General features: G+C 37.5%; 1 protein-coding gene across 3 annotated transcripts in view; it reads left to right on the plus strand.

The window, feature by feature from the left end:
* Window positions 1–13,817, plus strand: part of SLC24A2 (solute carrier family 24 member 2) — a 119,078-nt gene extending 105,261 nt beyond the window's left edge. For all 3 annotated transcript variants that reach the window (XM_074931744.1, XM_074931747.1, XM_074931745.1), the window contains 3 exons: window positions 5,691–5,780; window positions 6,220–6,386; window positions 8,373–13,817. In XM_074931744.1, the coding sequence (XP_074787845.1) occupies window positions 5,691–5,780; window positions 6,220–6,386; window positions 8,373–8,622 (507 nt within the window). In that variant the 3' untranslated portion in view covers window positions 8,623–13,817. The remainder of the gene's footprint in view (window positions 1–5,690; window positions 5,781–6,219; window positions 6,387–8,372) is intronic.
* Window positions 13,818–14,030: the final 213 nt, after the last annotated feature.

The following is a 14,030-nucleotide window of genomic DNA, read 5'->3' on the forward strand; positions in this document are numbered from 1 at the left end:
TTTGTTTTTAGATAAAGGTTTCTGAAAGGATATAAGCTGACATTTTCCCTTCCAATCTTTAAGCTTTCTTTTCTTAAAGTTTTCAAACAACTCTGATATCCATGTTTTGTTTGGCAACAGAGCATACTATATAAATTTCAAAATTGTTTATTTCTGTATTTATGCCCTCCTTTTATCATTCAAAACATTTTTTTTTTCACAATTTGGCCCAAAATGAGAAAGTATTGCTAAGAAGTAAGTATGTGCATTATTTTGAATTTTGAAAATCTGAAGTTAACATCAATAGACATATAGCCTTATTCAATACTCCGTACTGTACAAATGAGAACAGTTGTTACAATAATGGTTTTGGAAAGCGAATATCTCAAGAAGTGTGCAACTGTGTGATGTGTGTGATAATTAACACTAGTATTGTTAGCCAACAGAACTGGCATGCTGACATACTACAACTAAAATACCTTGTTGTGACACAAAAGATAAGCACAGTTTTGTATGCCAGATACTTCAATGGGCAACAGAGTTTTGAAATTGCATTCACTGAAAGGAGTACTTTTTATACAGAAGTAAAAGAAATGTAGTTTCTAATTGCATATAGAGATAACAAAAGAGATAACAGACTGTATCAGTATCACAAGCTGCTTACTTTAAACATTGCTGTAAAAGAATTAACCAGATAGTTGCATAAACTGTCTAACTTTTCAAGGACACTTCATTAGTGTGTTTGTCTCTGAAATATTCTCATTTATGGCTGTGTGCCATCCCCACTATTCCCCTCATAACAAAACCAAAACCCAGTATCACAGCTCAGCATGTGCATCAGGAAGCAACTTTCCACAAAACCTGTGAGGCAAAAGTTAAAATAATACTTAAATAGATTTTGTAGATAAGTCTACCATCAGGGGCTTGATTTACATGCATGGTAATTTTAGTCAGAAACCCAAATTCTGCATCAGGATGCTCAGATTAGCGTGTCGATATATAAAATGAATGCCTTTCTGCTATGTACTGACTTGAGAGACCGTATGGAGCCTTTGACATTCTCTGTGGGTGTTCACTTTTCAAAAATTATTCTCCTTTCCTCCTAGAGTCTCTTTTCTAAAGTATTTTTTACCTCCACATAATGGAGATGGTTTGACTGCATTTACTTGTACTATACCAAGCTATATTTAGCTGCATGACACCCAGAACTCTAGAAAAATTATTTCATGTACAAGTTTCTAGCAATAAAGTTAGCAAAATCTTTGCTGCCTTATTATACTTGGGTGTACACATATGTAGATTTTTATATAGTTAGATTGTGCATTAGTTCAGCTCTTACAGATTCAATAGCTGACATGTTTTAATGTGTTTAGTGCCTTGATAATATCTGCTCACATTAAGCCAGTATATCTTAAAATCCTTACTGTAACATCAGTAATGTTTCCGGCAGTACACCAGAGGTAGATATACCCTTGAGGAATTTTCTACCTGACTTTTTGTTTGGGTGTTTTGAACAATAATGGGTATTTTTCCTTTACTAATACCTTATTTCCCCTGTGGCTCTGTAAAGGCTACAAATGTAACTGTCCATCTTCTGCAGTAATGGGTATTGAAAAATTGAAAGGAAAATGACATGACTGATGTGGCTCAGTGCCAGATATTGAACATAATCTCTTACGTTATAGCCATATGCACTGTCCATCCCTTTGTGTTACACGCCAGAAAAATGGCTATCAGGACTCCAGTCCTGCTGTCACTGGACCCATGTGGGTCAGTTTGTTGTATCTCTGCAAATTCCCATTACAAATGAAGAGGTACATGAACTCTTGTTGCCATACAGAGATGCACTGTTACCAAGGGGACAAGGACAAGATGTTCCTGCACAGATCCAGTTACAGGAGCAGGTTCTGAGTAATCAGATTTAAGCACTGTCAAGTATGAAAGGAAAATCAAAGCTTGCAATGCAGATAAATTTATGTATGAGACAAACATATGATTCATTCAGGTTAAAGATGTTGGTAATAATACTGGCTAAAATTAAGACAGTTACTTTGCAAATTATTAAATGCCTACTATCTTTCAGGACCAGGCTCTTACAAGAAAAACCTTCATACTTGGATCATTCTTGCTACTTAAAGTCCTGTTTTTCAGACACTGGCATGAAATCAATACAGAAATGTACCTAGAAAAATGTCCTTAAGATCGCTAATAGACAGGAACAGTACCAATCCAACCAACCTATAGTGAAACTGCAAAATTCTTTTTCTTTTGTTAAAAGAAAATAGCATATGAACTGCATGAGCCATGGCTTTTCTCATTTTTCTGTTACCATGACCACAACAGAACCAACTGGTAATAAACTGGGATCTCTGTCTTTACAAGGCAACCATCACAACAGCTGCCAGAAAAGGTGCAGAAAAGTATTGCTGTCTGCTGTCTCTGACTAATGTCTCTGACTAAGGAAAATGCTTGGAATCAGCAGCTTTCCATATTTTCAAGAGCTAGGGAATTGCAATGAGATAAATCTCAAAGGAATGCTATCATTAGTTACTAAATAAGCATGAGTATTATTATACTCTGGAAATAAAATCCAGCATCCAAAAAATAGTCAGCACTCTACTGCTTTTTAAGAATTTCATCTGTATGCAAATTATATAGCAGCATCTATGGAGTCCATTCTTGGTTTCATCACCTGTAATATGTACAGGCTTTAAATTTTGTCCTTCTTGAATTGTGATGTTCCCCTTTTAAAACAGGTAATTAAACTGTTAAGTCTATTAAAGTACTCTTAGTCTTGAACTGCTCCTTATCAGTTAATTTTACTGGGAGAGGATTAGCTAATACTGGCTAGGGTTACACTTGCTGCAAAGTTACTGAGTTGGAATTCTTAGCCATCCAAATTCTGTGGGTGTCTGACTCGGGCAATGTCTTGTTATTTTGGAAGAACCATTTGGTATATATAATCAGACTGACAGAGAGCTATTACTGGCCAGTACAGCTCTTGCTCTATTAGTTCTGTGTAAGCCAATGTATGCTTGTATCTTGAGTGTTGTATAGTGATTATTCAAATTGCATTGCCATGAGGTGCTCTCTGTAGAATTTTGTGACCAGCTACAGCAAGCTTATTGCTTCATCATCTCATTCACCATATGTGTTGCCAGAAAAGCCCAGTTTTTGTAAGGAAGACAAAACATGTTGAAAGTTTAAAGAGTTGACTACTACGAATGCTGAAAAAGAAGTGCTAGCTGTTTAGTTTAGAAAAAAGGAAATTGTTGCTTAGATTGTTTATCCCTTCTGGACTCAGTTCTCCTCTCGCTGGTGTCAGATCACTGTTTTAGCAGACATCTTTGTGTTCCTTTCAAATTGTGTTCCTTTTCAGACTAAGGTCTTCTCTCCCCAGTGCATGTAAAGTTTTGATTTTAAAATTAGAAGTCCATCTGAGTAGGTTTAAACATTGGAAGCTTGTTATCAGATTTTCTGATTTGATAAAAATTTAAACTCTGTTTTGAAAAAGTAGCTCTGCTCTCTAAAGAGTTAAGAAGCAGTTAAGAAGCAGATCAACCAAAGTACCCTGGGCAGTTCTAGAAACTGTGCTTGTGACAGTAATGGAATCTGTATGAAAAGGATGTTTCCAGGTACCATTGTGCCTATTTATTTATATAAATAAATAATATTTATATTTATGCTTATATTTAAAGATAATTAATTAAAAACACCTACTGGAATTATTTTCATACTCCAAGAGAAGACCAGTTATTTTTTTTATATATGAGGGCTTTGGGGGGAGAAGTTGTTAAATCTGCACCATCTTTAATGTGTGTTCCTATGTATAGTCAGTTGTAGAGTTCTATAGGTCATGTTAGTCATTGCTTACAAGCTCAGTTTTCAGGAGAGCCTTTAGCATTATACAAAGTGCCCACAGGGAGTGAGTAAGTGTTCTGTAACACAGCCTCCAGCTGCACCTGCTGCTAGAGCAGACACAGACCTTTTAATTGTCCTGTAGATGAGTGTGCACAATTGCCATTGCTGACTTTACATTTTTCCATCAGTAATTTCAATGAGCTGAAGACCAGCCTTGCTCTTTTCTGGTTCAGATGACAAAAGACAGGGTCATTCCCACATGACCAGCTCTAATGGCCAGCCCAATTCACTGAGCACCTCTTAATCCACAGCTACCCATGTTGATCAGTTCCTAAACTTGAGGCTGTCCCATGTAAATGCCTCTTTTGTCTGTTACACAAAAAAAGCTGGCTGTGCAGCTCTGTATACTCCCTAAAAAGGAGGGCTTTTTAATTAATAACTATTATTATTATTATCATCATCATCATCTTCTTGCTTGAGCAAGATGCACTGGCAAAATCCAAATAGTATTTTCACTCCAGAAGTCATGTTTAGGGAAAGCCCTGCAGTCCTGTCTTCTCCCACACCTAGTAATCACCCTTAGGCTAATGAGTCTCCTGGTGCAGCAGGGGCACATCCTGCAATGGAGAGGGGTCCAGGCAAGGTCTGCTGCCCAAAAATTCTGGAGGCCCCTGCAGAGACAAGTGGAAGTGGATTTAGCAGGGGCTTAACAGCAAAAGATAGTGCCGAGTGGAGCAGCAGATGAAGTATTCAAAGTGGTATAACTTCCATGACCAGTTCTACTGGTTATTCATGAAAATTTGTAGGACTCTGCTAGTGGCACATCAGAAGTCATCTGGGGTGAGGAACTGTATTCAGAAGGATGATGCCCATAAACGTTTTGGTTTCATTTAAGACTGGTAGCATTCATTCACAGTACAAATTTCATTTTAAACACTAATTTGATTTAGACAGTGATTGCCTGGTACAGTACTGCAGTCCCATTTCCTTCCCTTAGTAGTTAACTTGATCTCTTTTTGTTACATTGATCTAGCCAATAGAAAATATGGATAATTCAAGACTGTAAAGAACAGAAATTAAAATAAATCATTAATCTGAATATAACTCATTAATTGGCTGCAAGAATTATATCTATTCAAAGTTTGACATTAGTAAGGGAGACACTGAGAATGACAATGAAGTTATTTTGGTGTTACACAGATTTTTTTTAATTCATTGAAGGGCCTCAGAGTGTGTTTTCCATGTTTTTATAACAAACTTCTCTACAAAACAAAGCATGGCAAATATGTGCTTAATGTGTCTTATGTTCTAATTGAGAAAGTAGGCTGTTTTTTCTAATAAAAGTAAATGCCCTAATGCATATTAGTGTGTATTTTTCCAGCTCTGTCATAGCCCTTGTTATACAAACTGTGAGAGGTGTTGCACAAAGTTATTAATGAAAGGTATGGATATGTGTTTTAGCAATTTGAAAACATTCTTTCTGAGTAAGCATGAAGTTATTATTAAATGTAGAAGTGAAACCACCATTAAGCTAAACACATATGCAAAATGTGGCATAACAGAATGTGATACAAATGACAACCCAAAACTTGCTATTCATCATACAAGTTATCAGGAGATGCTATTTTACAACTGAAGTGGTTGGAAGAATAGGGCATAGGTAAGTATAGGGAGTCAGTTTCTTACTATTCTTGACATTTATTTTGATCATGTGATGATGATCAGAATAGCTGGTCAGAACAGGTGATCAGAAAAAATGAGAGGCCACTCTCATTTTCAGAAGAAAATAAGAGTACAGCAATTCATCCTTCAACATAGGTGTTCACTGTTTCTCTTTGTTTCTGTTTCAGAGGTCAAGAAGATTTTTTCCTATTACATTTTTCGGATCTATCAGCTGGATTGCATTTTTTTCTTACTTAATGGTCTGGTGGGCACATCAGGTAAGGAGGTGATGCTGGTACAAAACCACAAGCCCTGTGCTGTGTTTTGCACTGTGAGAGATCATTTAGAATCAGAATGTATCATCTATCTCATGCCGAGTAGTGCTTTATTTTAGGAGCTGCAACCATAGATGAAATCACTACTCAGTAAATGGAAAATAGTTCAGAGAGCTGTGGCTGTCCTGACCACAGGACTTCATCATTCTGGTAACATCAGAGCCATCAGCAACTGCTTGTCAATACCTACTGGTTCTATTTGACAATTTTGTCTTTCTCCTGAAATGTGGAAATGTGTGAAAACAAGTAATTCTCCAATCTTGCCTGCATTCTCCAAGCTAGTCAGCAAGCTCCAGGATAATATTACTGGTTAAACAGGTTTACAGAAGGCGGCATTTCTTCACTGCAGGACTTTTTGCTGGTTTTGCTTAAACCCTTTTAGGTTGGAGAGACCATTGGTATTAGTGAAGAAATCATGGGATTGACTATTCTAGCTGCTGGCACATCCATTCCTGATCTTATTACCAGTGTTATTGTAGCACGCAAAGGTCTAGGGGACATGGCTGTATCCAGTTCTGTTGGAAGCAACATATTTGACATCACAGTGGGGTAAGTCTTACAGCAAGAAAATTGTGTCAACAAGTCTTTTGTTCTTAGCATGTTGCCATGTTTTTGCCATGGTGTTGCCTACAATGGTTTTCTGCTATTGATGCTTAAAAAGGAGAGCATTGCAAATATGCAATGGATGTTATTATTTCAAGTGCTCAGACATTTGCAAGATGGAATTGTTACAAATCTGCTGCCTAATTCTGTCTTTCATACATTACACTTGCCTAGGCAAGTGAATTGCACTTTTAAAAGCCTGCAAGAGTTCCAAGAAGGAATTTCTGAAGCTATTTATGTTTTTGTCAGGTTGCTGTTGTTTGCTTATGTTACCACTCATTGTGCTTATACTAGCACTTTCTTTATAGATTACGATCAGGAACAATAAATTGCCTCTGCAGTATTCAGCATGTTTGCTGTAATAAAACCAGAATGTCATTGTCTTGTGTAGCTCATTTAGGCTGTTGCTGACATAATTTTTTATATACCTGGCAAATCCCAAACTACAAACTAATTCTCTGTTACCGCGAAGGAACCATTGTATAGCTCTTGACAATGCGAAACAACATACAATTGTGTACAAATGTGCTATTTACTGCTTCACAGCACCTCTAGGATAATGATGTGTAGCATGTGATAAGAATTCAAATTCCTTTTTGATACCAAGGTAGATCAGGTCCAGAAATGTTGTAATCTATGCATCATTGTTTTAAAAATGTGCAGAAAATATACAGACAAACTTTGTCTTTATTCCCACAGAGTCATGTCCATACTCTCAGTTTCTCCATCTCTGGCTGTTTCTTGCTTTCACACATGCAGAAGAACAGGTCTAGTCATAGTCATAGTACCGAACAGCCTAGTCATAGAACGGATCATGGGTTTTGCTTCTGAAAATATACCAGCAACTGCACAGGTATAAAAAGGGATCATGAAGTTAGAGCGGATAGTAAATAGCATTTTTACTCTGCCTGCTAGCTAATAGCAGTACATTTGGACACAACAGAAAAACTGGGGCACTTTTTTATATTAATCCAGAAGCATGAAGTATTTGAAATTAGATCTGTAAGCAAAATATATGAAAACATTATTCACTACCATGTGCTTCAACTTAGAGCACATAGAGTGCATTACAAAACTTTCCTCTTTTGAAATGCTTTCTTACTTTTCTTAATTTTTTAAATTTTTCTGCCAGTGGAAACATTGTTGTCCTGCACCAGTCTGCTAGACCTGGTATATTTATAACAAAAATGGCACAGTTGAGCTGTAGGCTGGTGTAGTTAGTACTGAGGCTGTAATAAATTATTATGTCTTGAGCTGCTTATTCAAAGTTTGAAGGTTGTTGTCTTCTGACAGCTCTCTTGATGCTTTCTAAGCCTGCTAAGCTCCGATCAGTGGCTTAAATATTTATTTCAGCTTGATGTCTTCCAGAGGCATGGTGCCTCATTCTGTAACATCAGAGGTGAGAAATGCAATGACAGCAAATACAGAAATAGAAATTAAGCTGGTGTTCAGTTGAAGTTCACGTTTTAACACAGGTTTATACAGTAAGTGTTTATCGAGGCTTTTAAGGGCCAAATTCTGAGGGCAGTGCCTTGCAGCATGCTGGTTCTTCATGGCAAGGACATGTCTTTATGTGACCTAGCTTCCTGCCATGCAGGCTCTTGGAAATTAGAAGTAGATTCTTCCGTAGATGATCTGAAATCCAGAAACAAATGGAAAGGGTCTTCCTGCTTACCTGGCTTGTCAGCCAAGGGAAATCAAATTCACCAGTGTAACTGATAGAAGAGTAGGGAGACCAAATCCCTTGTGTTCTCTGCAAGAACCACAAGCAAGGTGACAAATTAGATTTATATACATATTAGAATTCTGAGTTAAACTCTTCCAGCCTCACTTTAAGCAGGAAAAATCTGGTTGTATTATTTCTAGAAACTTTCTAGTGTCCCTTTCTGCACCTCTGCAATGTTACAAATGTATTTTTCTGTTTCTTAACAGCCTTCCTCTTCCGTGGCTCCTGTATGCTGTGATTAACAGTTTTGCCCCGGTGGCAGTCAGCAGCAATGGTCTGTTCTGTGCGATTGTCCTCCTCTTCATCATGCTGCTCTTTGTCATCCTCTCCATTGCTTTCTGCAAGTGGAGGATGAATAAAATCCTGGGCTTTCTCATGTTTGGGCTTTATTTTGTGTTCCTGATTGTCAGTGTCCTCCTGGAGGACAAAGTTATCCAGTGTCCTGTCTCCATCTAGTGGAAAGTGCTGTTTCTAGAGAAAAAAATACCCAAACTATATATATTTATTCAAAAAAATATATATCAAAATGAAACAGCAAAAAACAACAATGGAAAGCTTCTATGAGAAAAACCCATGGATTTGTAAATTTCCTCTCCCTCAAATTTAAAAGAGAGAAAGAAAAAAGAAAAGAAAGAAAGAAAGAAAGAAAAAGAAAGAAAGAAAGAAAGAAAGAAAGAAAGAAAGAAAGAAAGAAAGAAAGAAAGAAAGAAAGAAAGAAAGAAAAAGAAAGAAAGAAAGAAAGAAAGAAAGAAAGAAAGAAAGAAAGAAAGAAAGAAAGAAAGAAAGAAAGAAAGAAAGAAAGAAAGAAAGAAAGAAAGAGAAAAGGAAAAGGAAAAGAAAGTAAAAGAAGAAAAAGAAGAAAAAGAAAGAAAGAAAAGAATACAAAGGGTGGATCTTAATGCTGAGGAATGACCTCTGCTGAACTGTGCAATCACACGAAGGACTGAGTCCAGCTGTGCTGAGGTTTTATTTGTCTGCTGCACAACATCCTTGCTGCTCAGTACTGGTGATGCTGCACATGCGTGGAAGCTGTGAAAGTTACTGCTTCTCCTGTGCCTATGGTACCCGTAGACTTCTCTGTAGTAGTATACACAGACACACAGCGTGCTCAGTTCTTAAAGCTCTCATCTTCTAAGGGGAATGCTAATATTAACTTTGTGGAGGCACCAGCCCACACATACGTATGGGATTTTTCTAATAATCTGCTGAAATTCCTGAGTGGAAAGCATACATCGAGCACATGAATCACAAACAGGGAAGATCTTGCACATCTCTTCATATAAGTAGATTTGTATGATCTGATTTCAGCAAAGCCATAGAGTTCATCAGTGTTGTGATCCTCTGCATCACAGGCCTGTAATGGCAATCAGGAGGATGTTAAAGGTGGTTTATTCCATCTTGCAAAACTCTTCAGATTCCAGAAACTCTGGCACTGAAGAGGCAATGCTGCCTGGCCATTTTGCAAAGACCAGAATGGGGATATTCCTTCTCTAATAGCAACACAGCATGCAGAGAGATCATACCACTACATCGACACACCATTTCCATTTTTTCTAATGCAGCAATACCAGCAACAGTACCAGTGGCTTTCAGATGCTGTTAGCATTACGAGTTTGCCTTTCCATGCCGGAAGAAAAAGGCTAATTTGCTTATGCATAGAATTCAATACAAAAAGTAGAAGTAGTTGTAAAGTGGCAGCCTAATTGCTGAAGTGGATATATGTTTTACAGGCTATCTTTCACTGTTACTTGGAGTGTAAGGACCTTCACAGATATATATAGCCATTGCTGTAAGAGATCCCCGGCTCATAGACAAAGCTGGGGCAGTCTATATCTGCTCTTATAAATCTTGAAACTAGATAGGAGAAACTTAGCAATTTAAATATAGTGGAGCTGAAGGAAACCTACATGAAAATTTTCCAGTATTGCTAGAAGTGTGAATGTCTAAAGAAGCCCAGGAAGGAGTGAAAGTGCAATAACCTTCTTACCGTGTTGCTGAGAGAAGGTCCAAACCTAGAACAAAAAAATAAGGAGGGAGAAAGCAATGAGATATTAATCTTTCCTGTTGTTTGGGTTATTAAAAAATAAAAAGGGAGGGCTGGAATGGGTTTTAAGAAATAACTTCATATAATCGTTGTTTGTTCAAATCTTTTGTGCAGTTAGAGTTCATGAAATTTCAGTGCATTTCTGTAACATGTTTCAACATTGTTTTGTATCAGTCTTGTGCTCACAATGGCACTGCCATGCTCATGGCTGTGTAACAGAAGGCTCAGCACATTTTGTCTTGTCTATTTTTCCGTGTTCCATACTATTTGCTTCTCACTCATTCCCTTTTTCCTTTACTGTTCTGCTGTTATATGTTTTTGTGTATAACAGTATCTTGTTAGAGAGTAAGGACTTGGACAGAAAATAATGGTAGAGAAAATGGTAAAAAATACATATTAAAAATTACTAAAATGTTAATATTATGTGACATCACGAAGGGAAAAAGTGAGATACTAATGAACAAAAGCAAGCAAACTCGGAGTTACAATGTCTGCTACTTATGTCTTGTCCTAAAGTATTAAGTCCTAGCTACAGTCAGAATCAGTATTTGATCTTAACCATATATTTGCAACATCTTTTGCTTCTTAGTGCTTTTTAGTGTGAGCTTCTCTCACTGTGAGCAAAACTGTCTGTATTTAAGATTCGGTTTTGACAATAGCGCTGCCCACCTCTTAACATTTGCTTCTACGGGTGTACACGATGAGAAGACATGTTTATACATACCTACAGTGCCCTCTACTGACAAAACCAGCAATCTTGCCAGAGCAAATCTATAACGCAAATTCTGAGCTCAAATGAAACAGGTGTCCTGAGATACGAAGCTGACTCCACAGTATAATCTGTCCCAGAGGAGTCACCAAATGCTTTTATTTCTGATGACAGTACTCAAAACAGGCAAGCTTTTCCTAATTGAGCAGAATAAGACAGAGCAATCTAAAAGAACATGTGCAGGATCATGATGGGTCTGGGTGCTTACAATATACAAAGATGCCCAGATTCACTGATCTGAGATTTCAAATCAAGAGACCAAGGAAGGGCAAGAGGCTGATCTCTGTTCAGTACATTACTCAGTACATTCCTCCTTTTCCTCTTTTTCTTTTTCTGTTGTGGTTTTTTTTTTTTTTCTCGTTTTTTTTTTTTTTCTTTTTCTTTTTTTATGGATTCATGGCCAGCATAGTGTAACTCCCACACTGGAAAGAAAAAAGCTCTGCCTGTCTTTAGGAGCTGTAAGAGCACTCTAGTGTGCTCTGCAAAGTGAGAGCAGCAGCAGCAAAGACTACTGCCCCATGAGGCCAGGTACGGAGAAAAGAGTAACCAGTTGAAAGCCCTATTGCCCTACTGGGAATATTTCACTCTAAAGTTGGCATCAGCATCTTGAAGGAAGAAATTTATGTGTAGGGCTAAGGGCTGGTATCCTGTAATGACATTTGTATACGGTCTTAAAATATACCTGATTCTTTTATTTCCTGTCTCTGCTTGCCCCTATCAATGTGTTTTTCTTGGAAGGAATTTCCCCCCAAAATTGTGTTTTTTCCCCTCAGGAATAAGACACCTCACAGCTCCCACTGCCTTACATGTGCTGGGCAGTTCATTATTCAAATGGTTGAATAACTGTGTGGTCAATGGCAGCTCAGGTCCAGAGGTAATGGGAGAGATTTCAGTTGTTTGGTGCTTTCTGTGGAGGCTGGCTGTGAAAGTTCGTTATACCAAGACAGCTTTCTACATAACTGCTTGGGTAAACAGTTTCAGGATACTTGCACACAGATGTGCTCTCTGATTACAAGGCAACAGCTGTGCCTGTATAGAAAAGAGAGGAATGAGATAGAAGGAGAAGAATGGCCCCTTACCCCACACAGGTGGAGTCTGCAAATCTTAAACTGAAGTGCTGAGAGAACAGCTGTGAGCAGCTGCAACCCAGTGACTGGATGTCCAGAAGCTGTCCAGGCTCAACACTGCCAAAAATGCACACCACTTGTGAAGGCACTCCTATTTTACAGTGACATCTGATTTGCCAGCATAGTGTTTTTCATTGTTCATAACTGTTTCAGTGTGGGATCCATAAACGTTTCTCAACATTGTACACCTAGAAGTCAAAATTAAATTTCTATTTTCTTCAGTCAAAGTTCTGAATGACTTCATTAGTGATCTAGTCCTGCAAACTGCCCAAATTCTACAGTGAGTTGGTCAGCCTTGAAGTCTCTTCCACCTGCCTGTGTATCTGTGCTCATTTATTCAATTGATACTGCTGTCTGCGTAATCCTTTTGAAGCATAAATGAATAATTAATACAGAAATTGGTGTTATGATCAAGATCTTGTTCTAGCTTTCAGGACAACACCAGGTTGGCAACACAATAAGTAAGATAAGAATGCAACTCCAGTTTAAACAGCCATCTGTTTATGTGCCACTGTCACACCTGAACAGAACTAATGTTGGACATGATTTTTGGAAGGATTTACAATAGCATTTAAGTATGATTGTGGATTGGAAGGTAACCTGTTTTAAAGATTTTCTGCACTAACTTCACTGGAATTAAAGAGACTGCACTCCATCAGTACAAATACTGTTGGAGTCTTACAAGTATTTGCTGTCTTTCAGTTAAAAAAAAAACAAGCCAAAACCAAACACACACACCCCACACACACCCCCCAACAAAGAAGTTCGCCTCTGCAGAAACCACCATGGTAGAATCTGTAGGTTAAATGCTATAAAAGTGTGATTAAAAGTGTGATATGAGGATGATCTCCTCAAGATCTACATGTAGACATGGAAAAATCTTTCAGCAAAGCTCTGTGTTTTAAATTAACTGTTTTACCAAAAGCTAGTGCTTTCTTGTAGTGCAGACAGGCTCTCTGTGACTATATTCCTCTACCTATTTATTGAATTGATGTGGCTGTCTGCATAATCTTTATGAAGCATAAAGCACAGTGGGTGACAAAGAAGCTTATCTAGATGTCATTTGATGTTTGTAATGGCAATTAATCTGCCATGTAATTCCCACATATGCTACTCTGAGGTAGTTTATGGTCATTGTCACACATGGTATTGTTCTGTGTGGATATGAAGGTCTGCAAAGCAGTAGGTTAAACATGTGGTTAATCCAAGTACTGTAAAAATAGATTCTTAGAAATATTCTTAATGTTTGGGTGTTTTTTAAGGGATTATTTCTCTGGTTCTTTTACTTCATTACCTATTTTGCAAAAAAAAAAAAAAAAAAGGGGATATACAATGTTTTTAAATTATTATTTCATCAGTAATTCTTTAAATAGCATCTTGTGGTCCATATAACTTATGTTCTGAATCAAATATGAGTCTGTATCAGGTGGATTTATTTAATTAATAACAAAGAAATAATCCCTTCTCCAACAACTGCCCCACTAAAATCCAGAATATTTCTGTCATTAACTTGGGCAAGATAGAGATTTTTATCTTCGGATCCCATATTTCATAAATGCACTTGCCTATCAAACATAATTGTCCTGGGAGCTATGTACAAAGAGAAAAATTGCATTCACTTATATTCTTGGAAACCATTTTACCTCTTGTAAATAACAATGACACAACTAACTGAGAAAAAGGCATGGTTAGGTCCTTTGAGCAGGTGATTTTTGTTTTCCTGTTATTCCTGGAAAGTTTTTTGTGAGAACTTACAGCTGGAAGCATATCTGCAGAAAGTGATTCTGAGATCAGATAATTGGAAAGTTTGCACTTGTGTGGAGGAAGAGTCCTGCTCCATCCTTCCAACAGATGTGGGTTTCACTCCTGATTAATGTTAAAATTATCCTTCTTGGATCTGTTCAGTTACAGGAATATCAATACC

The sequence above is a fragment of the Athene noctua genome, chromosome Z, assembly GCF_965140245.1.
Source record: "Athene noctua chromosome Z, bAthNoc1.hap1.1, whole genome shotgun sequence".
NCBI classification, from domain to species: Eukaryota; Metazoa; Chordata; class Aves; order Strigiformes; family Strigidae; genus Athene; species Athene noctua.